Here is a 26,191-nt window from a genome sequence, read left to right on the forward strand (position 1 = left end):
TATAGTTTTACTTTTCCACATAAATATGCAATTGACCTAGACCCAATTATTCAAAAGATAGTCTTCCGTCATTGCTGTGATGTAGAAGTATTCTTGTATCTATGGGTCTCTTCCTAGATTCTCTATTTGCTTTTTTTGGGCTTTTTGTCTTTATCGTACATTGTCTTAAATAACTAAAACTTTGTAAGTAAATCTTGGTATCCAAAAAAGTAAGCACTTTGTTGTTCTTTAAGATTGTTTGGCTATTCATGGCCCTTTGCATTCTTGTATAAATTTTGTAGTCAGCTTGTCAACTTCTACAAGGAAACCCTGCTAGAAATTCTGATGGGATTATAGTGGATCAGTAAATCAATATGGAGATAATTGACATTTTTACCACAGTGTGTTTTCCATCCTATGAATATTTATTTGGATCATCTTTAATTTCTTTTGAAATTAATAAAATAATATTAATAATAAAAAATTATTTTGTTTTATAATTTATTTTGTTTTATAAATTTCTGAGTAGAGGTATTACATATTTTTCATTAGCTATAAATCCTGTTTATCTATCCATCTTTAATTTTTTTGGCAGTGTTGTGCATAGTGATCAGTTATCTCCTGCTGTGCCACAAACCACCTCAAAATGTCATGGCTTAAATACCTACAGTTTATTATCTCTGATGATTTTCTGGGTATTCTTTTTTTTTTAAGATTTTATTTATTTATTTGACATACAGAGATCACAAGTAGGCAGAGAGGCAGGCAGAGAGAGGGGCGGGGGAGAAGCAGGCTCCTGGGATCATGACTGAGCCGAAGGCAGAGGCTTTAACCCACTGAGCCACCCAGGCGCCCCTCTCTAGGTATTCTGTTGGTCTTGCCTGGAGTCCCTCCTGTGATGGTGTTCACCTTATGACTGGAAGATGCTTGGTGGTCGGTTCCAATAGCCTCACTTACATATTCAGAACTTTGATGGCTCTCTGTCCACGGCAAAGACAGCACTGTGAAAGGGAGTTTCCCAGGAGGACAAAAGCAGAAGATGCAGGGCTCTTCAGGGGTAGGCTCCAAAATCCACATGATGCAACTTCTGCCACACTCTGTTGTTAAAACAAGTCACAAAGTTAGCCCATGTTTGAGGGGGTGGAAAAATTGTCCCCACTTCTTGGTGGGAGAAGCAGCCACCCACATTATAGTACAAAAGTCTTATGGGATCCATCTTTGGGAAAATGTGTCACATGTGGCATTTTTTTTAATTCCATTTTCTGTTTGTCATTGAAAAATGAAAACGAAACTGATTTATGCATGTGGATCTTATCTTCAAGCACTTTGATAATTTATTAATTCTAATGGTTTATCTATACATTTTTTGAATTTTATACATATAGAATCATGTCATTTGAAAGAAAAAGACAATTTTGTTTTTTTCAATCTTTATAACTTTTACTCCTCATCTCAGAGGAACATTTTCAATACTTCACAATAAAGAGTGATGTTTAATGCAGATTATTTGCAGTGATAAGTTAAGTTCCCTTCTTTTTCCAGATTTCTGAGTTTCTTGTTCTGTTAGTATTTTTTAAGAGCATGAATAGATATTGAATTTTCTCCCTTGATTTCTTTCTTTTTTTGAGATGACCATATGAAAGATATGCTTTATTCTGTTAATAAGGTGAATCACCTTGATTGACTTTTGAATGTTCAGCCAATTTGCTTTTCCTAGATTGAACTCAGCTTTCTCAATGTTGAATCTCTTGATTTTGTTTGTCAGTGTTTTCTTTGGGGCTTTTGATTATATATTTGTGAGGAAGATTAGCCTTTTATCTTCATTTTTCTAAAAAGTCCTTGTCAGTTTTTTATATTAAAGTTGTGATTTCTTTATAAAACACAATGGGAATAGTTCCTCTTGTTCTTTCCTGGAAGCATTTATTTAAGACTGATGTTATCTCTCATTTAAGCATTCAGTAGATTTCACTAGTGAAGTCTTGTAGGTTGGGCTTTTTGGGTTTTGTTTTTTATTTGAGGGAAAACTTGGAATTACAGATTCAGTAGTTCCCAGGACTGTTATAACCTTGTGCATTTTTTCTTGTATAGGTTTTGTTTGATTGTTTTCCAAGGAATTTGCCCATTTCATTGGTTTTCAAAAGTACTGGTGGGGCGCCTGGGTGGCTCAGTGGGTTAAAGCCTCTGCCTTCAGCTCAGGTCATGATCCCAGAGTCCTGGGATCAAGCCGCACTTCGGGCTCTCTGCTCCGCAGGGAGCCTGCTTCCTCCTCTCTCTCTCTCTGCCTGCCTCTCTGCCTACTTGTGATCTCTGTCAAATAAATAAATAAAATCTTAAAAAAAAAAGTACTGGTGAACACTGTAATTCATATTCTCATATCCTTTTAGTATCTATAGGGATGTACCTTGCTGTTGATCATTCCTGTGTGAGAGCGCAATGAAGCTGGTTTTGCGAGTGTTCAAAGAGGTTGGAACCAATTGCTGATGCCAAGGCAGGGGGTACTGCTAGGACTTTACTGACCAGAAGAGCAAGCAAACAGGAAGAAGCATGTCCTACCCCTTGCCCCACTTTTCAGGCTACCCCATTGCCCCTTATTAGAAGAACCCAACAGAAAGGCGTCTAACAGAAGTAAAACTTAACTTCAGAGATCCAACCCCAGCACAAGAGAGCAGTGGATTTGGAACAGAGAGATAATACCTTAATAAATAGCACACCCTCCCACTGAAGTATCTTCACTGTCCTCTTGATCTCACTCTACCTGGACAAGACCCTTAGAATCATTTTTCCTTATATTCCATCTCCTGCCTCTTCTTATTCCTGGGATATGCTGAGATTGTTTGGGTCCAGGCTTTTACCAAAATCTTCCTTTTTCTACTTCGAGAATCATGATGAACAAATGTAGTATCATTTACATTCATGTTGTCATTGTCCATTAAGATTTTAAAATAAATATTGTAAGATTTGCCCTAATGCTTATTAAACTATCTTCACCTCCCATAGGTCCTTGTTTGATTTGGTTCTTTGGTGAGAGTATACTGGAGTATTCTCAAAGAGGATACCTGGGACACCTGCTTCCCACTCTGCAAGACCCATAATCTATTCCTTTGTACTCACGTAATAATAGCTTGCCTGTGTAGAGAATTTTTGGTTTACAAGTGGGAAGTAGGATATTAGACTGATTGTTTCTAGAAACAACTTAACTCTTTTTGTCTGGAAGCTTGTACAACTTTTCTATTCTTGAAATTCAGAAATTTTAGCAAGGATGGGGCTAAATTCTGCCTTTGAAGAGCCCTTTCAAATCTGAAGACTTGAGTTGCATTTCCTTTTATATGGGTTCTTTGCTTATTCTGTCATATGTTTTTTCTCCCAAACTTCTGTGATTTATATAATATTGCCTCCTTCTCTGCCCTTCATATCTTGATATTTCTCTTGATTGATTTTTATTCCATTAACTTCTGTCCTGTACTGTGTGACACATCTTTCACTTGAACCTTTTAAATAAGTGATTTGGTTTTCAGCAGGGACTATTCTCTTTTATAGTACCTCTCCTAGAATTTTAAATTTAAAAACGGAGAATTATTCTGTTCTAGAAGCATTTTATTGTGCTCTAATAAATGTCTCCTTATGTGTTCTCATTATGATTTTATTTGATAGTCTATTTCTGTTTCTTCTATTTGCTCTGCTCCATAGTAGCCATCCGTTCTGGAATTTGGCTCTCTCCTTTCTTTAAACCACTGTGCTTCTTCAGGGTGCATGTGAGTTTGTTCTGCCTGATCATTTTGCTAGGAGTTCCCCCAGTGCTGGTTTGGGCTTAGCTGGTGGCTATGGCAAGATCCCCTTTAAGGCCATGAAAGAGTAACAGGAAGAGATGGAGGCAGATAAGGTGGGACTGTTTTCCTTCTGTGGAAAGGGGCAGCTGGGCTGGCAAACTACATTGTCGCACATTAGGTATGGCAGAGGGTGGGGTAGGAATAGGGATGGTGTCCATTTTCAGAATCAGATAGAGCTAGATTTTCTTCAGACCTACATTGCAGCTTCTCTGTCAATGGAGACAGCTGGCCAACACCTCAGGTAAGTCACATGGGCTCCCTCTCTCCTGCTCAGAGGCCCCTGGGTTGCCAACTCCGGCTTGGGATAGTTGCTTCTCACTCTGAGCTCTTCCAGAGATGCAGCTTCTCCATACTATCTTTGGTCTGTAGAGTCACTGATTTTGGCTCTCTGTGCTAAGCATGCACCCTTATCAAAGGCCATTGGGAGCAATAGTAGGTCAGCCTCTGGACATACCTCCACCCCAGGCATCATCAGATGCAGGAGAGAACATGTGACTAGCTGGCTCTCAGAGCTCAGCTGTCTCCTGGTCTTCATCATATTACTAACAGTTATAGGCAGGAAACAAGGCTAGACTTGAGGATGCTGCATGAGTCCACACAGCCAGGACATATTCGCACTCCTGAAAACCTCCAGACCCTCAGGTTATAACTTCCTGTCTTCTCTTTCCAAGAAAACTGGGAACCAAGTCTGTAGCATAGAGTAGGGCTTTAGAGGCCAGGGACCAGTATAGGCCAAGTGGCAGAGAACTGAAGATTCAGTCTCCTGGAAAATGGCCTTGGGAAGCTAAAATGCCAAGTCCATCAGGCAGGTAGAGAAATGACCCTGAAACAGTGAATTGAGCGATGGGAAGTTCGTGATATCCTTTGAAGTTCTAGTGTATAGTGAGAGTAAACTCCTCAGCGGGTACTCAAAAGGAACCACTGGCTGATGGGCGTCACTGAGGCTAGGGTGAGATCCATGAAATATGAGGACGTATCTATAGGACTTCCAAGCAAATTCTGCCTTTCTAACTTACAGACTCTGGATATCGGGGCAAATCATAGCTCCTCCACCTTTGCAGGTCCTCGATAACATCTAAATGTCTTTTTGCCATAGAGAGGGAGGCTGACTGCCAACTTGCAGTCTTGTACTGCAACCTTCAGCAGTATTTCAAGCTGATATTGAAACATCTATAGATCTCAGAGCTAGGTGAAGGGGGTTTGCACATGGCAGGCAACTGGGAGCCCTGGCTTCACCAGGTAAAGTGTGAACAACCAACTGATATATTCCCCTTGCTGGGATTCTCTTGTCTACAGATGTCAGCTGAGATGCTTTGGGCTGAAAGTTACATAAAACCCAATTCACAAAACCTTCAATGACAAAGGACATAAATTTTCTCAAATAACAAGTTCAAAGGTGGGCTGCTCCAGAGTTAGTTGGTTCAGAGCCCAGAGAAGTCATCCAAGATCCAGATTCTCTCCAGCTTTTCGTTCTACCAGTTTCAATATTTTGATGTGTCAGTTTAGTTCTGCTCATGGTCACTAGATGACTGCCACTGCTTGAGGCATTACATGCAGATATAAAATGTCTAGTAGAAGAGGAATTGTTTTCCTGTGAACGTCTTTTTGAGAGCAAGTAAACATTTTTCAGATGCCCCGCCCACCACATATCACCAAAATATTCAGTATCTCATTGGCCAGAACTGGGCCACATGTCCACTCTTAAACCAGTCACTTGTTATGTGGGTTGTATAATTTACTTATAAATTTAGAAAATATCACCCTTGAGTAAGATTAATCAAATGAACACGTGAATGGATGTTAATATTAAGTGGCAATTGAGTTGGGCTGAATTTCTGTAATTTGCACCTGATAATCACACCTGGGCACAAAGGATTAAGCATAACAGATATATCCACATTAATTACTGTGTGAAGTTTCACAATATATAGTAATATATCCAGAGTAATCCAGAGTAATAACCACACTGAATTAGGTAATTTGCTTAGAAATAAATGTGAAGGGAAAAGAAAACATGCGTGAGTAGTAAGAACCAATGGTAATTATAAACAATTGAGCAGCTCAAGAAAATTGCACAAGCACATTTTAAATGACTGATTGGATCCCAGGAAACAGTTAATTAGCTAACATTTGCTTTTCCCACACTACCTCTCTCAAACCTGGGAGATTAGTAAAATCTGAATTAAAAAAAAAAAAAATCACACTTCTCAAGAAAGACGCCCTGGTTTATCCAGCCAGAAGACAGTATGTTGCCATCTTCAAGAGGCAGGAGTCCTTCAGAAAACCGAGCTCCTCTGCCTCTTGTGCATTTAGGGCTGTCCTTCCCACAGTGGATTCCTGGTTGTGGGAAGCAACACTGCAGCCAACCAGCTGGGTCAGGCATGTAAGTAGGCAGCAGGTTCCCCTCTGCTCTTTCTTCCCTCCTGGATGCATGTGATTCTCAGCTTAGGTGTGAGGCTTTATCTCTTCCTTGAATCACTTTTCTCAACCACAGCACTGATAGATGTTTGCCGTTTAACATATTTTTTATTTTCATACCTAACTTTATTTTTACTTTTTTTTTAGTGTTCCAAGATTCGTTGTTTATGCACCACACCCAGTGCTCCATGCAATATGTGCCCTCTTAATACCCACCATTAGGCTCACCCATCTCCCCACACCCCTCCCTTCCAAAACCCTCAGTTTGTTTCTCAGAGTCCACAGTCTCATGGTTCATCACCCCATCTGATTTCCCTCCAATCGGCATATTTGTATTTATAAAGTTGCCATTTTCCCTGACATTAAAATGTGTGTTCTGTCTTACCCATTCTCTGTTTCTTCCTTCCCTAGGACTTATTTGTGCCTCCTTTTGTCCAAATGAGATCAAACTTATTTATTGCCTGGGATGCCATTCTTAATATTTGCTTTGTTCAAGGCTTCTGAAAGCTCCACTAGCAGCCAAAACATCTCATGTACATGCAAGGAAAGCCTTAGAGTATAGGGGACTAAGGTTCCTTTAATATTGAGTTTCTGAGGGTACCTTCTTAGAGAACTAGTAACTTTGTAACAAATGAGGTGGCCAACTTCTCTATTTAGCAGCGTTGTTAGATATGCCCTAAATGATTTGCAAGTTTTCATGGAAATAGGGTAGCATTCAGTCTTTTTTTTTTTTTAAAGATTTTATTTATTTGACAGAGAGAGATCACAAGTAGGCAGAGAGGGAGGGAGAGAGAGAGAGAGGGAGGAGGAAGCAGGCTCCCCGCCCAGCAGAGAGCCCGATGCGGGACTCGATCCCAGGACCCTGAGATCATGACCTGAGCCCAAGGCAGAGGCTTAACCCACTGAGCCACCCAGGTAGCCCCAGCATTCAGTCTTTTAATGCTCAAAGACAAGTGAACAGAAGTGAGAGTTCTGGTTGAGTGCAGATTTTGCTCATTTGAACAGTTTTCATATTAAGAAAGGCAACAATAATACCTTTTTGTCCAGGTGAGCAAGAGTCCAGGTAAGAGAAAGGGTTGCCCATGTACAAAGGACAGAGCATCTGACTTTGTTTCCCCTAGGTAGGAAGATACTTTACATCAATTCTTAGTCTTTGAAAATACTAATTTTCTGTATTAACTGAAAAAACAATTGTCGCTGTTCTTCGTCGTCTTCTTTTATGGTAAGATTATCTTTTTCTACCAGATGGGCAGCCTTTCAGAAGGTCTATTTGAAAATCTGGTCAGCCAAATGAGTGGACAGAACCCCAAGATCGATGAGGTGACATGTCTCACCTGAATCATGCTCACACTGGATTTTATTAAGTTTCATGATCCTGATATGGTTCTTGTATAGAACCTCACTGTTCTCAGCTGTCATAATTAAGACAGGGTGGGAACCAAATTCAGTTCATTTAATGGAATTTAGCTTAGTAAAGTGATGACGTCAGGGTAAGAGAGATCATGTCAAGGTTGGGCCCAATCAGGAGCACAGGTGTACCTAAAATTGTGTGTGACTTGCTTATTAATCCATTGTATGTGTCTGAACTGCTTTTGGTGGGGTGGTGGGAGGGTGCTACTTTATTTTTCATTGCAGTAGATCTTGCCTTCAGTTCAGGGTTATATGAAGAAATAAAAAATAAGCTTGTAAAAAAAGGAGGTTTTAGTTTAAAATCATGTATCATAAATACACCTATACATACTTTTGCAGATGTTAACTGATTTTGCATTTTTGGGAATATCCTGAATTAAGTTATACATATTGCACTATGCTTAATTCAGAAGCTACTTTCATAGTGAGGTTGGTATGTTTTAATATGGTAGATCTCTTTGAGATAACAGGTACTTGTTCTTGCTCATGAGCAGGAAGATCCAATTCTGAAAGGATCACAATGCCTGCATGACTGACTTTACGACCTATCTTTTTATTTTGCTCTTCTCTCAAGAATACCCAAGGGCCAAGGCAACCCCCCAAAGCCTACCTTTCTCTGGTGTCTCTGTTACAGGATGGCAGGAAGCAGCAGAAACAAGCCATTTCTTCAAGATATTTTGCTGCTGTTAAAGATTCATTCCCACAGAGTAGTTTTTTTTTTTAAATATTTTACTTATTTATTTGGGAGAGAGACAGTGAGAGAGAGTATGAGCGAGGAGAAGGTCAGAGAGAGAAGCAGACTCCCCGTAGAGCTGGGAGCCTGATGCGGGACTCGATCCCTGGACTCCAGGATCATGACCTGAGCTGAAAGCAGTCGCTTAACCAACTGAGCCACCCAGGCGCCCCCCCACAGAGTAGTTTTAAATGGAGACCTCCACTTGTCCTAGAAGTCACAGAATTGTGTCGCTTAAGGAAAAATAGAGACAAGTTAGGAAATTTATTGTTTTACCAGCATATGCTCTGGGAAGCTCAGGATGGTCCAGCATACTGACATCTAATAAACGAGGAACCAGGTATTTCTTTAAATGTTACGTTCAGGAGGGGCTTTCTATTTCCTTTTTAACACGTGTGTATGATTTCTGATTTAGAATTCTTTTCTATAAATACACACACACACACACACACACACACACACACACATTTTATTAGAGAGAAAGAATCTTAAAAGAAACCACACCCAGTGCAGAGCCTGATGCAGAGCACAATCTCACAAACCTGAGATCATGACCTGAGCCAAATCAAGAGTTGGATGCCTAACTGAGCCAACCAAGTGCCCCTCAGAATTCTTTCATATATTAATAGTGTTTTACAGCTGAAAAGAGTTTGCCTAACTCAGCCCTGCCTTTTTGCAGGTGAAGAGGCTGAGACCTAACCAGTGAGAGGTCTTCCAGGACCCAGAGGAAACTGGTGGCAGAAGAAGGATGAAACTATGTTTCATAAACCATGTAGCATAAAGATGTTCATTAATTGCCCAAAATATAAACATTTTTGTGCTAATGGCAAAAATCGCTGTTTCAACAGTAGACTCTGCTCCATTCTAGTTTAACTTTTTAATTATAAATTCTTTCTGTTGCTGTTGATCCAGAAAGTCTGGGTGTCTTAACTGCATCCATTCAATGGTTCTCATTACTGTTTTCTTTGTCTTCTTTTCTGTTTCATTTCATTATACTTCAGAAGGAAAAACTCAAGATTCTTCAGCTTGATCTTCTTTGGGTTCTTTTTAAAACAGGTTTATTAATATACTTGTTTATAGTATACAATATTTTTTAGCATACTTCAGAGTTATGCAACCATAATTAATCTAATTTTGTCACATTTTCAATCATCCCAAAAAGAAATCTCATACCCTTTCGTGGTCATTCCCCATTCCCCAGGATAAAACCGTGTTCTACAGAAGCTGTACCATTTTACATTCCCACCAGCAATATCTGAGGTTTCCAATCCCTCTGCCTCCTTGCTAACACTTGATATTATCTGCCCTTTTTTGTTTATAGCCATTCTGGAGCGTGAAGTGGTAGATCATTATGGTTTTGATTTGGATTCCCCTAATGACTAATTATGTTGTACATTTTTTCATGTGATTAGCCATTCTTACATTCTTACATTCTTTGGAGACATGTCTAGTCAAATCTTTTGCCCAGTTTTACAACTGGATTTCTGTCGTCTTCTTACGTTCCAAGAGTTGTTTTATTTTCTGCATATGTGTCCCTTATTAGATACATGATTTACAAACAATTTCCCCCAGAGTGTGTAGATTGCCTTCTCACTTTCTTGAGTATCCTTGGACACACACAAGTTTTTAACATTGATGAAGTACAACTTACAAATCTTCTTGTTTATCACTTCTGCTTTTAGTCTCTTATCTAAGAGGTTATTGACAAACCCAAGGCCATGAAAATTTGCTCCTATGTTTCATTCTAAGAGTTTTATGGTTTTAATTCTTACATTTAGGTCCATATTCTACTTTGAGTTAATTTTATATGTGGTGTGAGGTCAGGGTCCAGTTGATTCTTTTGCATATGAATATCCATTATCCCAGCACCATCTCGTTACCCCCATTGAATTACCTCGGTCCCTCTTTCTGACCATGGATGTATGGATTTACTTTTGCACTCTCACTTCTGCTCCATTGCTCTATATGTGTATCAGTTTACCAGAGCTGCCATAACAAAATACCACAGACTGGGTGGCTTAAACAACAGAAATTTATTTTCTAACAGTCTGGAGGCCAGAAGTCCAAGATCAAACTGTTCATTAGTGTGGTTTCTCCTGACCCTCTCTTCTTGACTTGCAGACCACTTCCTTTTCACTCTGTCCTCACATGGCCTTCTCTGTGTGTGCACACATCCCTGGTGTTTCTTTTAGGGGTGAAGAAGAATGGTGTCTTTCTGACAGCATCAGTCTTATTGGATTAGCAGCCCTCTCTAATGACCTCATTTTAACTTTACCCATTTAAAGACCTTGTTTCCAAATTCAGTCACATTCTGAGGTACTAGGAATTGGGACATAAACTTATAAATTTGAGAAGGAGGGAGACACAATTCATCCCATAACAATATGTTTATGCTTGGGCCAGTACCACACAGCTTTGATTAACATAGTGTTGTAAGTTTTAACATATTGTAGAAGTGTGAGGAAATGTGAGTCCTCCAACTTTGTTTTTTTTTTTAAGTGTTCTGGCTATTCTGTGTCTCTTAAATTTCCTTATGAATTTTAGGATCAGTCTGTCACTTTCTGTACAAAATGCAGCTGGAATTTTGATAGGGATTGTCTTCAATCTGTTTTATATATTATTAGATTTAATTTGCTACTATTTTGATAAGGATTTTTGTATCTATGTTCATAAGGGATGTTGATTTGTAGTTTTCCTACTGTCTGGTTTTGGTATCAAGATAATACTGGACTCAGAATGAGCTGGGAATTGGCTTTTTTTCTGAAGGAGTTTGTAAAGAGTTGGTTTAAATTATTTTTAAAATAATTTTGGTAGAATTCACCAATGAAACCACCTGGATCTGGATTTTTCTTTGTGGGAGGTTTTTAAACTACTAATTCAATCTTTCTTTTTTGTAGGCCTATTTATATTTTCTATTTCTTCTTTAAACCTGTGACTTTCTAGGAATTTTTCCATTTCACCAAATTTATCTGATGTATTGTTATATAGATTTTTATTGCTCATAGCATCGTAATTTTTTTCAAGGTTGGTAGTGATATCCCTTCCTTCATTCCCGATTTTATTAATTTGGGTGTTCTTTCTTGGTCAGTGTAGCTCTTTGTCAGTTTTACTGCTTCTCTAAATTCTTGGATTGTCTTTAATGAGCCATTTTCTTATTTCACCTGTGCCAGGTTCTGCACTTCTTTCTTTCCTCGACAGCTCATGTTGCTGGAGTTAGTGGTAAGTACGCTGGCAATTGGCCAGAGGCCGGGAAGTTTCTGGCACAGCAGACTTTGCTCTTATGAGTCACTGTGAATCAAAGAACACACTGTTTACATGTCTCCTGAGGCACCATGATGTAGCCTCTTGGAGTCCAGGCTGATTGGCCTTGAAACTGCTCAAGGCCTTTCCCAACATCAAGGCCTGATAGCATTTGACCTTCCTATAAGTCTTCTTCTGAGGGCAATTAGTCAGCAGCCTGGACAGGCTCTTGAAGGACTACCCTCAAAGCTGTAGGCTCTCTCAGAAGAGAGACTTGGCTTTCTGCCAGCTGAATACCCACAAGTACCACATGACCTTGGGTCTTCCCAGTCCTTGGGAAGGGGCAGGCTTTCTCCTTATCAGGTACCCAAGCTCTCTTGCATCTCAGAGAGGAAGAAGCCTGTACACTCTCATTTGCAGATTTTGGAGCACCCATGGCTTTTGTGTACTCTCCAGCCTTGAATGCATACCTGCTTTTGTTGCTGATTTAGCTCAAGGGAGCTCAGGGAAGCTCCAGGAAGGAGAAGGGATCAGAGACAAGGGGTCTGTGCATACCCACCATCTGTCCAGGATTCCTACAGCCATCTCTGAATATTATTTCTGGTTTTCAGTTTATAATTGTTATCTCCTTCAGGACCACCAGTTATGTATACGTGTGAGGTTTTTCTTGTCTGCCTTAATTTCATATTTCTCATTCAATTCTTTTATTCTTAATCCATTTCAATTTGTTCATTTTTCTCCAAACAGCTTATCTGTCTTGCCCCTCTCTGAGTATGAGCCTTGTCCATTCTCCTCCCTAGTGTCCTTGCCCTGTGAGTATACCTCTGTTGTAGGCTATAGTGAAATCTACAAGAAAAGAATGAGGTTTCTGTCACCTTGAAAGGTGTGGCAAATGCTTTGTGTTAAAAATGGAGAACACAGCTACTCTAGAATAACAAATACTTTAAGATTATGTTCTAGGTTGTCTGAAACTTCTTTCTTCAGCGATAAATCACCAGATTAGCTCATATGTACATTCTACATGGAAAAACGGTCTTTCATGATTTCTACTTCGGCCTTATTGCTAGCAGTTAAAATCATGAGAGCATTCCTCAACCACAGAACATACCCAGAAATAATAGAAATGCCAAATTGTATTGAGATCACCACTCATTGTGTTCAATAACCTTCTAGGTAATATTCACTTTGTATAGTTCCATTCTCTTGAAACCAAGTCTCATTCCTTAATACCTACTTTTCTCCTGCTTAATTGAGTTTGGATACTCTTTAGCCAGAATTTTTCTGGTTTCAAGGGAGGAGAACCAATTGGAAGCAGATAAAGCAAAAGGTGATTTGACTTGCTTCCCTAAGTGGTTATCCCCAGGAATCTGACCTTGGAAGTTGGGATCCAGGAATTCAAATGGCAGCATTAAGACTATTTCTCCATCTCTTAGATCTTTGAGTCGGCTTCACCACGAGGTAGGCTATGTCCAAGCAAAGGCAAAGGTGGCTAGGCTTACGTCACCACTCCGCTTCTTGGCTTGGAGAAAGAACCTATGTGAACCTTTGAAAGGATGCTGACTGGACTTCTGAACCAGTCGCTGTGGCGAGTCTGAATCTTCTGCACCCAGGAAAGAAAGGGAGAGCCTTAACATGGTCTCGTAGAGGTTGGAAGAAGCATCTTTTCCTAAAGGAAAAAGGATGCAGAGCAAGAGGCAAAACAAGCGAACAAGAAACTTACTGGCTACTCTTGAGACCTTATGTGTCTATAATTTTATAATTTACTAGACCTTAATGATTTCTGTAAGTAAAAGGCCCTGTGTAACTGGAAGGTTATTTCTTGAAGAGAGTCTAAGAAGGTGTTTCTGGGCCAAATGGCTGCAATGCTTGGAAAGAGCTTTCTCCTCAAGCTCCACCTCTCCAGCCCCTTCAACCAGCTCTGCTGGTGGAAGCCCTGTTGTCATTTAAAGTATTCTTCCACGAGGGACAAAGTGTTATTGAGGAGTCCTATTGTGTGATTTAACCTGTATGGATCTTTTACGAATGAGTGGACACAAGGGAATTTATTGCAACCATTATAGTATCTGGAATCCTCTTCCTCCTGTCTACTCACCAAAATAGTATCTGCCTCCCCCGCTCCAACTCCTTTGCTCACATGCTGCACACTGTCCCACTTTCTTTCACTGGAAAAGGCAGTGAAGCTGCTCATATATGGTGGCTGCATGCTTTTATCATTGCTTTTCTCCCCAGAAAGCCTGTACCTGCTTTTTGTACTGTGTGGTTGGCAGGAAATTTAAAATCTTTCTCTGGTTCTGCAAGAAACACCAGTGAATGAAGAGGAGAATTCAGTAGATAATAAAGATGATTAGAGCTTGTTGGCAGTCATTTGCTACCAAGGAGATGAAATAAAGCAATTAATTACTCAGAGACATCTAAAGAGCAACTGGTAACTGGTAGGCATTTCTTTGTTCAATGCATTTGAAATCTTAGCTAGCTAAATTCTGCCTCAAAGAATTTTTCTTTTTTTTTTTCCTTTTGAGTCTAATAATAGAAGTATTAAGGTCATTAACAAAAACTGAAAATGTTTTTCTTTTTAAACCTCTTGTCTTGGGACAGTTGGATGGCTCAGTTGTTAAGCACCTGCCTTTGGCTCAAGTCATGATGCCAGGATCCTAGGATACAGCCCCGCATTGATTTCCTCCTCTTCCACTCCCCCTGCTTATATTCCCTCTCTCATGGTCTCTGTCAAATAAATAAATCTTAAAACAAAACAAAACAAAATAAAACAAAAGCAAACAAACCCCACTTGTCTTTATTACTTCACTGGCTGAACAAAGTCACAAATGTCATACTCAAGTCACAATGAATTTGCTGAAAATCCGAATGTGTATAACTGCTGGAGCATGGTGTCATGGTAAGTTAAAATCATTGAGAACATATTTCTTTTTTTTTTTTTTTTAATTTATTTTTATTCATTTGACAGAGAGAGAGAAAGATCACAAGTAGGCAGAGCAGCAGGCGGGGTGGGGGGGGCAGGGAAGCAGGCTTTTATCTCCCAAGCAAGACAATCAACACTGAATTTCATTTTTAAAAGAAAATAATTTTAATAGCATCTCGATATATTTCTTTCCAGAACTTTTCCTCATTTTTGTGTGTACAAGTGTTTCATGTCAGTAAACAACATTCTACATAGAGCTTTGTAGAGTCCTCAGATATTTTCCTTAACATAAACCCTGTGGAAAGAAACAAACTTACCAACTTCCCTGTCCCAGACTCCAGCTAGGTACTTGACAAGCCTATCTCATTAGTTCCCTGATGCCTGGGTTATTAGAGTAGACCCCCCCTTATCTGTGGTTTCACTTTTCACTCTCAGTTACTCTTGGTCAGCAGCCCTGTGCAAGCAGACAATCCTCCTGACTCCTCTCAGGTCAGTAACAGGCTAACACTATATCACAGTGCTGTGTCATTCACCTCACTTCATCTCATCATGTAGGCATTTTATCATCTCACATTATAAGAAGGGTGACATTTTGAGACAGGCCATATTAACGTAACTTTAATTAAATATATTGTTATAATTCTATTTTATTATTGGTTATTCTTTTTAATCTTTAACTGGGCCTAACTGGTAAACTTTATCATAGGTATATATGCATGTATAGGAAAAAAGAGTATATATAGGAATCGGTGGTATCTGCAGTTTCGGCATCCACTGAGGGTCTTGGAACATACTCCCTCGGGATAAGGAAAGACTATGGTAATCTCATTTTGTTGATTTGGAGATAGAAAGGAGTGTCAGTTGCTCCCCTGGTATCACAAAGTTTTCTAAGGTAGGTCCATCTAACTCCATACCTTCACTTTTTCAAAGACATCATATTTTTGTTCTGTTTCAACATATGGTTAAGAGCAGTGTCTGGAAGGATACGGTCTTCATTTAGGACCAGATCCACCATTTATTTGCTATAGGATCTCAAACAGTTAATATTTTCCTCTGTGCCTCAGTTTCTTCCTTTGCGAGAAGAGAAACACCACACGTAGGTCTTATAGGGTTGTCGTGGTGATTAAATGAAGTGTAATACATGTAGACCACTTAAGAGTCTGACCCACAGTTACCTTTGTAATAACTGTCAACTGTTGTTTATGTATTATTATTACTGTTAGTGTTGTTATTACCATCATCATCACTACAGTTTTTCCCCAAATATCCATGTCATTCTCAAATGAAGGGTGGTCTGGATGACTTCATGCAATGCCTAAGGTTCATTCTAATACTATTATTACATTTTTGTATTTTCTCACCTGTATTCTCCTGGACAGGGTAGAGAGGTGTTTTAACCAGTATCTTTTCTGACTTATTTTGAGTATAACAATCTGAATTAAGATGCTGCTGAAGGACACTGCAGATTTATACTGAAAATGCAGCCTAATTGTTGACAAAGGTTTTCATCTCATTTTCCATTTCTCTCTCCTGTCGGTTGCTGATTTCTTTCTCTCACTCTCTCCTTCTTTCTTTTTTTTTTTTTAATGAATTTTTCACTTGTTTTCCAATTAAATCTTAAATTCTTTTTTTTGGAAGATTTTATTTATTTGACAGAAGGAGATCACAAGCAGAGAGGCAGGCGGGGGGCGGGGGGGGGGGGGAGCAGGCTCCCTGCTGAGCAGAGAGCCTGATGTGGGGCTTGATCCCAGGACCCTGGGATCATGACCTGAGCTGAAGGCAGAGGCTTTAACCCACTGAGCCACCCAGGTGCCCCTCCTTCTTTCTTTTTTTAAACTCAGGGTACAACTGATCCTTCTGGAGGGACCTCTGCAGAATTCTTGATTGCAGGAGGTTTAACAAAAGTCCAAATTTATAAGGAAGGAAAATGAAGCAGATGAATTTTCATTGTAAAAGAAAAAAAAAAAAGAATGCCTTGATGATTTATTTGCTTTTCTTAGTAAGCGTCTGTCATTAAGATGCATGCTTGACCTCTGCCTTCAGCTCAGGTCATGATCCCAGGGTTCTGGGATCTAGCCCCACATCAGGCTCTCTGCTCAGCAGGGAGCCTGCTTCCTCCTCTCTCTCTCTCTCTCTGCCTGCCTCTCTGCCTACTTGTGATCTCTGTCTGTCAAATAAATAAAATGAAATCTTTAAAAAAAAAAAAAAGATGCATGCTTGAGGATATATTGTTGTTAGACCTTGTGTGGAACAGAAAGTTATTACTCATAGTTTCCCAGATCGTAGCCTACTTGCATCACAACATGGAGTATCATTTTACATTTAGATTTGCAGTTCCAGGGCCATTATCAGATTGCATTTTCATACTGAATTACAAACAAAAATTTTATGTTACTAACACTTAATGAAATTTTAATAAGGTTGTGTTTTGATGCCATTATTCAAATAATGTGTTTTGAATTGCTTTCCTTTGAATATATTTGCATTAAAGAGGAACTCAATTTGATTTGGTTCTTTGAAGTTCTCCCACTTTCTGGGCAGCTTTAAAAAGACGAAGTAGGAAATTCAGTTTCTTCTCTTCAAGTCAGTAAATAGAAAAGGAACCCATTTGCTAAGATCTGCAGAAGTAATAGCAGCAGACTGCAGATGGTTTCAGATAATGAAATGACTCATGTTGGCTATTAGAGCCGCACAATTAAAAATATATATGTAAAGTGCACACATCACAGATTATGAGGAATGACACTCCTGGGTTCTCTTTTCTTTCTCATTGGGCCCCAAAGGCTAAGATATTAAAAATTAAGAAAATTTAACTTAAGAGATTCACATTATGGCAGTTCTTGATCGGTGATGCCCAAAATTAGATGGGGATCTCTTGAGGGATCAGGTTTCTGTTTGCAGCCCTCTTCTTAGCCACTTCTGCTGAAATTGTGGTTGCGGGCCCAAGGCAGTTTACGTGAGCAAGTGCTTTCCAAAAGACAGAAGCGGGAAGACCTCCCTGTAACGTGCTTTAGGGGATGGTTTTGTCCTAGCTGTCGAGCAGAGGGGGTTTAATGCATAGACCATAAATACTGAAAAGAGTGAAAACGCGGTTAAGAAGAGTCCTGGTTGCAAGGCAAGCTTGCTTTTTTACCAAACACTCATTTTTTAGTCAACTCTTATGGGCTGGCGGGTGAACGGTTGTGAGGGTTTGAACCTGAGCCGAGGGGAGGAAGTGATCTGGGTCTTTTATTCTTCTTAACGTCGTTTTGTGTAGGAGGAAACGCTTTTGCCTCACTTTGACGCTCTCACCTTCCTCTTCACCTACTTTCCTCCAACTTTCAGACTTTTGAGTTCCCTCCATCTAAAATATTAGCGATTTTACCACTCTTAATACTCACTTTCTGCAGTACTTGCCGGGGAGTGTGGTCCTGAACTTAGCCGCAGACTTACTTAGGAGTTTCGGTTCCTGTTCTCTGGGTGGTTTGGTGAGGAAAACGCTCTAAATTACAAGGAGAACCACCGCCGGGACTACAGGCATTACCGCCGCCGCGCCGCCGCCGCCGCCGCCACCCGGCAGTCGCCCCCGACGCAACGCGCAGTCTCCGCCGACGCAGGCGCAGTCTCCGTGATGCAACGCGCGCCCCCTCTGGCCCCGCCCACGGCCGCCCAGACGTGCCGCGCGCCAACCCACAATTCCTGCTCCCCGCTGCGATCTTGCAGCCCCCGCTGCCGCCGCAGCTGTAGCCGTCGCCCGTTACGGCTCCCTCCGCCAGGGACATGTTGCAGAAACCGAGGAGCCGGGGCCGCCCTAACTCCCAGGCGGAGAGGGAGAGGGACTGGGGCCGCGGCGCCGCCGAGGAGGCCCCGAGCACCTCCCGTGGGGCGGGCAGCTCCCAGGAGGCCCGGAGCTCTTCGTCGCAGGGTTCCCGCCGGGCCGAGGCCTCCCCGGAGGTGGGGCCCAGGTCCCAGCAGCAGCTGGAGCTGAAGGTAGCCGAGCTGGTGCAGTTCTTGCTGATTAAGGACCAGAAGAAGATCCCGATCAAGCGCACGGACATACTGAAGCACGTCATCGGGGACTACAAGGACATCTTCCCGGACCTCCTCAAGCTGGCCGCCGAGCGCCTCGAGTACGTCTTCGGGTACAAGCTGGTGGAACTGGAACCCAAAAGCAACACCTACATCCTGATCAACACCCTGGAACCGGTGGAGGAGGATGCGGAGGTGAGAGGCGATCAAGGCACGCCCACCACCGGCCTCCTGATGATTGTTTTGGGTCTTATCTTTATGAAGGGCAATACCATCAAGGAAACGGAGGTCTGGGACTTCCTGCGTCGCTTAGGGGTGTACCCCACAAAGAAGCATTTAGTGTTTGGGGACCCAAAGAAACTTATTACCGAAGAATTCGTGCGGCAGCGTTACCTGGAGTACCGGCGGATACCCCACACTGATCCCGTAGATTATGAATTGCAGTGGGGCCCCCGAACCAACCTGGAAACCAGCAAGATGAAAGTTCTTAAGTTTGTGGCCAAAGTCCATAATCAAGACCCCAAGGACTGGCCAGCACAGTACTGTGAGGCTTTGGCAGATGAGGAGGCCAGAGCCAGGCCGGAGACAAGTGGACCAGCCCCCTCCTCTTGAAGTCTCAGACAGATTCTCAGGGGTTCTTGGGGAAGGTCAAAGGCAGTGGGTGAAGGGGGTAGGGGTTGGAGGCATATTTCGGTAACGCTTAATTAAATGTGTGTGACTTTAGGAGGTGCTTGCAAACCTCTGTTCTCTTTTAATGTTGTCACTTATTTGGTTCCAACTTCTCACTTTTAAAAATATTAGGAGAGGATTTTTTGTTTGATTTGTTTTACCGCTGTATATTTTGGCATAAAAGTTTTCCTAACATTATACAACTGATCGAAAAACTTTGTACCATGATCTGGAACAGGTATTTAAAAAAGAACACATCGGTGAATTGTTTTGGCGCCAAGAAAATAAAAGCGAAGTGGATATAATCTGGTCTCTTAGTAGTTTGTAAGTTAAAATAAAACCCTTTATAAATTAAAAATAAAAATGTAATTGTCTATATCCTTTTTTACCTTAAGACAGCTATTTTATATTTATATATTTCCTATGTATATAAGCATTATGCATCATCTAAGTAATGTACATATTGTATTTTCTCTGAATAGCAATTTTTTAATATTCATAATTATCAGTCAGCTCTGTGACTGATCACAGACTAGTGCCATTTAGTTTTTTCCTTCCCCCCCCTTTTTTTGCTGCTATAGTTGTAATAAATACTGTATCTTTGAAGCAATTAAGCATTGTGCATTTTAAAATCATGGTTAATGAGATACTAATTTCATGACTCAAAAACAGCATCTTAAAAACTTTTTTCTTGATACACACTATTAAGGTAAATAATGTTTTGCAGAAGTTAGCTTACTTTTATATGGGTGTGTATATGTTGGATCACGATCTAAAATAGAGAAAACATTTCTTGGGGCTCCTGGGTGGCTCACATGGTTAAGCATCTGCCTTTGGCTCAGGTCATGATCTCCGGGTTTTGGGATCAAGCCTCACGGGGAGTCGGCTTCTCCCTCTGCCTCTCCCCCTGTTGTGCTCGAGCTCTCTCTCTCTCTCAAATGAATAAATAAAATCTTTAAAAAGGAAAAGGAAGAAAATACATTTCTCATTGGGTACAAAAAAGTAGATAGAACTGTTAGTGATTAACCATGCCCACTTGGGAATCACTACCTGGTTCAGATCCAGGCTTCATGTAACTAGCTCTGTTAATTTAGGCAGGTTATTTGTATACAGATGTTTCCTCACCTGTGAAATGAGCTGATGATGCTCATGCTATGTGTGATAATGTAATTAGATTTTAGAAGTATATGCAAAGTTCTTGGTACAAATGCCTGGTGTGGAGGATTTTAGTTGTTAACTTTGTTCCTTACCTTTTTAAATTTATTTTTTAATCTTGGGTCTACAGTAAAGTTTTTGTTTGTTTGTTGTTTGTTTTGTTTTGTTCTCAGGTTTTCTGTCATTATCTTCTCAATCACAGAGTAGGAGTTACTGATTCAAAAAGTTTTATCAGTATTCTTCTAGCCTGACTCTGCTGTCTGGTGCTTGGAAAAATGTAACTCCTGGTATATTGTGAGTACAGCCCATATGAAGTAGAGCAGGACAGACAAAAGACCTATTCTGGGCCTGAGAGCTAACTGTATAGTGAAAGGGTATGGGTTTTGAGGTTGTCTGACAAACAATTTGAATTAGGGCTGATGCTACGTCAGCATGGTGATTTGGGGTAGATTTTAAGTTCTTTCAATCTCATTTTACCTATAAGATGGGAAACACAGTAACTATATCATAGTTTGTTAAATAGATTAAATGAGTCCAAGAAAAGAGCTCCTGGTCTCCTCCCATTGTGTTCCTCCATAGCCTCTGGCAAAATGCTGTTTACAGTCAGAGATTCAACAAATAATTATTCAGTGGGTGAATAAGTGATTGTTTGAAAAGCTATTACAAATTAACCCTGAAATGAGATAATTTACTTTAGCTAACAACAATAACAAAAAAAGGTGGATTTGATCACCCTGGACTAAATGAACCCTAGAAGGGTCTATGGTGGGTTTGTAGCAGTATAGAAGAATGTGATAGGTTACTGTGTTTTATCTCATTCTCTTGAATTAGAATTTGCATTTATTTCATCAGTGGAATATAATTGGGCCTTGAAGGCATTTTTCTTCTTGATTTGCATTTTATTTCAGTGTATAAATTACCTTGTGACTGAGCATCCTGCTTACCGGTCCCCTACCTCACTGACTGAATCCCCTTCTGGAGTGTTTTAGCACTGGTATTTTCACCTGTATGATGAAAACTGTCCTGACCCAGAACCCGCTATCAATTCCGTCTGAAACAGATCTCTTCTCCCACTCCTATACTTTTATATAGAGATGTTAACAACTTACCTTTAAAGAATTACCATTTTGCTTCAGATTTTATCTTTTTTTACTTTTTTCAAATTTTTATTTATTTTAAGGAATCTCTACACCCAACATGGGATTTGCACTCACCACGCTGAGATCAAGAGTTGCATGTTTTCCTCCAGAGCCTGCCAAGCGCCCTCAGATTTTAAAATGTAAAACATTACAGGCCAGATGAAGCCCTCTGTCTTTTCTTTTAACCCTTCCCAGATGGTCAAAAGTTTGTGGACATCATCCCATGGTATGACTTAACACTTTTACCCACCCCCCACATACGTATATGAACAATATGTAGTATTTTGTGAGCTTCTATGACTTATATAGGGTGGTATTATACTATACTCTTGCAACTTGCTGTTTTAACTCACCTTGTTCAGCCACAAAGGTCTGATTTGTTCTTTATAGTTGCTCCTTCATATGGAGAAAAATGAACAGTTTATCCATTTCCTAATGGTTGGACAGGTCCTTTCCAATTTTTTGCAATTTGCCTGCAGCGTATAGCACTTCCTTAGGCACATGTGAGTTTCTCTAGTCAGAAATAAATAGAACAATCATGGGGCATTGCCAGATTGCTCTGGAGCTTGTGTTAAATTACAATTTGCCAACATTGTAGAGATCTTTTTCACTGACCCCGCCCTTATGAAAATTAACCCTTCCAACCCTACTGTGGGTATGTAGTGATGATTTGCTATAGTATTAACTTGCATCTCTAGTTTACTAGTGACATTATCTTTTTTTTTGCCATCAAGTTTTATGTCTGTTAGACTTTTTCTATTTTTTGATTGATTTGTTTGATTTCTTTATATGTTCTGCATATTAATCCATTGTCTGTTATACCTAGGGCAAACGTCACATTTCACTTCCTTTTTTGGTCATACAGATGATTTAGTTTTAATGTGTCAAAATCATCAATGTTTTATTTTTAAGGGCTATATTTTTTGTGTAGGGCTTTAGAAAAAAAGTCTCCCTAATCCTAGTAAGTGTTAAAAATGTTTGACTTTCACATTTATGTTTTTAATCTGTTTTTGCGTATGATATGAGGTATGGATATAATATTCATTTTTTTCTATATGGATTGCCTAGCATCAACTTCTCATAGTTTATCCACACTGATTTATAATATGCTCTCTATAATATACAATATTTCACATACATATAAATTTTGGCAGGGACTAAATTGATTTATATGATTTCCTATCCCTTTGCCAATACCATGCCATTTTAATTCTATAGCATCATAATGTAAGGGTTTTTTATCCTTTTCAATTCTTACAGCTTTTATTTTGGTCTTGACTTACTTGCATTGGTTTGGAACTGCAAACATTCTTGAAAAGAAGTGGCAACATCAGGCCTCAAGGATGTTCCTGATTCCTTGTTCCTGATTTTGAAAAAATCATTTTTAAGATATTGTATTAACTATGTTTGGTTTCAGTTTTCTTTCCCATAAATATCCTTATTTGTATTTTTAAATATCCCGCCTGTTCCTAGCTTGCTTAAAGATGTTTGGAAAAATTATGAATAGTTTTTTTTTTAAGTTGTATCCTATTCTTTATTAAACTGCTAGATGATTAAATTTTTGTTTTTACTCTGCAATTTCAGTATACTTTTTAACGTAGTTTAGTGTAGTAACACTGATAGGTTTTTCTGATACCTAACAATCCTGGGACAAATCCTTCTTGTGGATGATACATTTTAAAACAATTGTTTTTTTTTTTTTATTTGCTAAAAATTTATAAATTGTATGTTTTGGGTCATAAGGGGAATTAGTCTATAATTTTCCTATATTGTATTGCATTATTGGCTTTGAGGTTACATTTTTTTTAATTTATACCCATACTTACAGAAGAGTTGTAAGCACAGTGCAAGGAATTTTTATCCCCTCCCCCACCAGCTATTTGAGCACATTAGTTATCATGTTTCTTTAGTCTCCTTCAGTCTGCAAACAGTTCCTCAGTCCTTCTTTGACTTTGATGATCTTGACACTTGAGGACTACAGGCTGTTATTTTGTAGAACATCTGCAATTGTAATTTGTCTGCTATTGCTTTATGATCAGATTCAAGTTATGCATCTTCAGCAGGAATACCATAGAAGTGATGCTGTGTTTTTCTTTTTGGATCCTATCAGTGGCACAAAATTTCAATTTGTCCTGTTGTTTGGTAATTTTGATCACTTTGATTAAAGAAGGTTTTGTTTTGTTTACCATTCCCCTCCTCTAAAATTATCTATGCTCCTTTGCAATAAATGAGTAAGTTATGTGGGGAGATACTTTGAGACTTTGTAATAGTCCTCACCAAATTTTCAATTTATTTGTTGTCTATTTCTATCTGTGTAGACGCATGAGTTATAATCTCTTACTATCATTATGTCTTTTGATACTCAAATCATCTCTGATTTGGCCAGTAAGAACCTTTTTAAGCTGACTTGTGTGTCTTCAGCATGCTCCCATCATTCTGAGCACTTCTCTACTTTCCAGATCTATTATCTACTGAAAACTGTTGAGATTACATTTATAACATCATTCCCATTGTAACACCATAGTGTTCTTCTAGTCCCCGCCCCCATATTTGTACCTATCTTTTCTCCAGCAATGAGTAACTCAGATTCTGTTATCCTTACAATGTTGATTTGACCAATCCCCCTATAAGTAACCCGTCTGCTATTGTGGCAGCTACCCCTTCCCGCGTGGGGGATGCCTTCTGCTCCCCTGTGCTGAGCTCACATCCCACAGGAACTGCCTTTCTCTGGGCATACACCCACCTCTCAATTCTTGGGCTCCAGCTCCCTCCTGGGGCCCTTGTCTTTCACTCCTTCCCCATATATATCTTGCTCTGTTCCACTTCATGGCTTTAGGACTGAATTGCCCAAGAAATAGAAAACATTGTTCTATTCTTGTAAACGAGTTGGGCTGCTCTTCTTTTGTCATATTATAGGATTACATGTTTTTGAAAGTTTTGAAGAAATCCCCCTGTAAAGATTCTGGGCCTGGTGTTTTTGGTAGGTAGATTTTTAATTCCTAATTTTATTTCAATAATGGGATGTTCAGATTTTCTCTTCAAATTACTTTTGGTCACTTGATTTTCTAGAAAGTGTTTTTATTTACTTTATTTATTTTTTTTAAGATTTTATTTATTTATTTGACAGAGTGAAATCACAAGTAGGCAGAGGGGGAGGGGGAAGCAGGCAAGCAGAGAGCCTGATGCTGGGCTGAATCCCAGGACCCTGAGATCATGACCTGAGCTGAAGGCAGAGGCTTAACCCAGTGAGCCACCCAGGCACCCTTCATTTATTTTCTGAAGTATTAACAAAGTTTTCTTACCCAACCTTGGGATACTCTGAATATCAGAGTCCTGTTCTCTGATTATAAATTGTCGACCCCTAAGTGTAGTCAGTGGGGATATAATAAGCTTCCATACACATTAGTAAGTCTATTTTATTTGTTTTGTTTTATATGGGAAGAAACAGATTTGAGAAGGTTTAAGTATTATGCCATATAAAGAAAGGACATACAAACCATCTAAAGGTAGTATAATGACACAGCTTGAAGGCTGCAAAACAGGCTAATTTCTAAAGATGAGCTTGAAGTGAAACGTAAAGGAAAAAGCTGACCTTTCATGGGAACTGAACAACACAGTGACTGTGTTTATTGGTGAATCTTTTTTCTTTTCATGGTAGTTATCTCATTTTGTACCTTTTGTGAGCTTTTCTTTTTTTCTCGCTGGGAAATAGCAGGCCTACACAAGTACCCTCCAAGTCTTATTTGACAATTTAGATTCTCATTTTAGGCATTTTTAAAAAAGTAACAAATGTGTCATTGTTTCTTGCTGTTATATAGGAGATAATAATAGTTCAATGTGATCAACTGTGTTTTGAAATGTGTGGAAGCCACAGACACGGATTCCTAGGCTCCGATTCCTATGAGAAATTACTGAGTTTATGACAACTCTAGCCATTGTTTGTTGGATTTTTTGCCCGTGTTGCCCTGCATTTGCATTTAGCCCATTATATACTCAGACCCCTTCACCTATCTCATTTACTAATATGTGATGCATTTTGTTTCATAAGGTACACTTTAAAGGACTAATTAGCTTTTATGGTTTCAAAAATTTTTCATTGTTAGACTGATAATCTGCCTGAGTACTCAGATTCATGGTTAACAAACATAATTTTTCTGTGTTGGTCTCTGATATTCAAAATTGTTTTTCCTTATTCTAGAGCCAAAGTTCATGGAATCAAAGTCGAATTTAAATTATTCTGCCCCAAAGTATCAATAGCTCTGTAGTCACTAAGAATGTGTGTTCATTGCTTATTTGGAATTTAGCTGAAAGTTTTGGAAATCTAAGTAGAAGGGTTTTCTATGGACTAGAATCATATCTTGATGTCCATGTCCCCAAACTAATTTGGTTCTGTACTAACATTTGGAATTGGGTCTCGGAGAGCAACTGCAGCAGTACTGATCTCTGAAAATATAAAGACAAAGGACCTTTCCCAGGTCAAGGTCATTCCCTAAAATACACCAGATTGTGGGCAGTCAAAGTAGAGTCTGGGTGATTTTACTAGACCTTGACCAGAGAGGAGAGTCTGCATCTATGCATGTTGGCACCCACACCACTTTTTATAGCATCTGGCTCCTGGTAGAGACTCAGATATGCTGAATGAGTTAATGAATGAATGGTCCATTAGTCCCTACTTGCATAGTCCTATTAATAAGAG

At 39.6% G+C, this 26,191-nt stretch overlaps 2 protein-coding genes and 1 long non-coding RNA gene across 6 annotated transcripts in view; 2 read left to right on the forward strand and 1 right to left on the reverse strand.

Annotated features, from left to right (window-relative positions):
• The window catches only part of ENTREP2 (endosomal transmembrane epsin interactor 2), a 545,857-nt gene that overhangs the window by 368,157 nt on the left and 151,509 nt on the right, over positions 1–26,191 (forward strand). The window lies entirely within an intron of this gene.
• LOC125104577 (uncharacterized) lies at positions 11,002–18,046 on the reverse strand. Its single transcript, XR_007128655.1, has 3 exons — positions 17,905–18,046; positions 12,980–13,207; positions 11,002–12,453 (listed from the first exon to the last, which is right to left on the reverse strand). It is a non-coding gene; the product is annotated as an uncharacterized LOC125104577 (long non-coding RNA).
• On the forward strand, positions 18,163–19,506 carry NSMCE3 (NSE3 homolog, SMC5-SMC6 complex component). The gene has a single exon (XM_047737133.1). It carries the CDS (start codon positions 18,284–18,286, stop codon positions 19,142–19,144), a length of 861 nt encoding a protein of 286 aa, XP_047593089.1. The 5' UTR covers positions 18,163–18,283; the 3' UTR covers positions 19,145–19,506.

The sequence above is a fragment of the Lutra lutra genome, chromosome 7 (assembly GCF_902655055.1).
Source record: "Lutra lutra chromosome 7, mLutLut1.2, whole genome shotgun sequence".
Lineage (NCBI taxonomy): Eukaryota > Metazoa > Chordata > Mammalia > Carnivora > Mustelidae > Lutra > Lutra lutra.

What these genes read in the sequence shown, in the direction of transcription:
- NSMCE3 (XM_047737133.1), top strand. Translation starts at nt 18,284, where the DNA reads ATGTTGCAGAAACCGAGGAGCCGGGGCCGCCCTAACTCCCAGGCGGAG.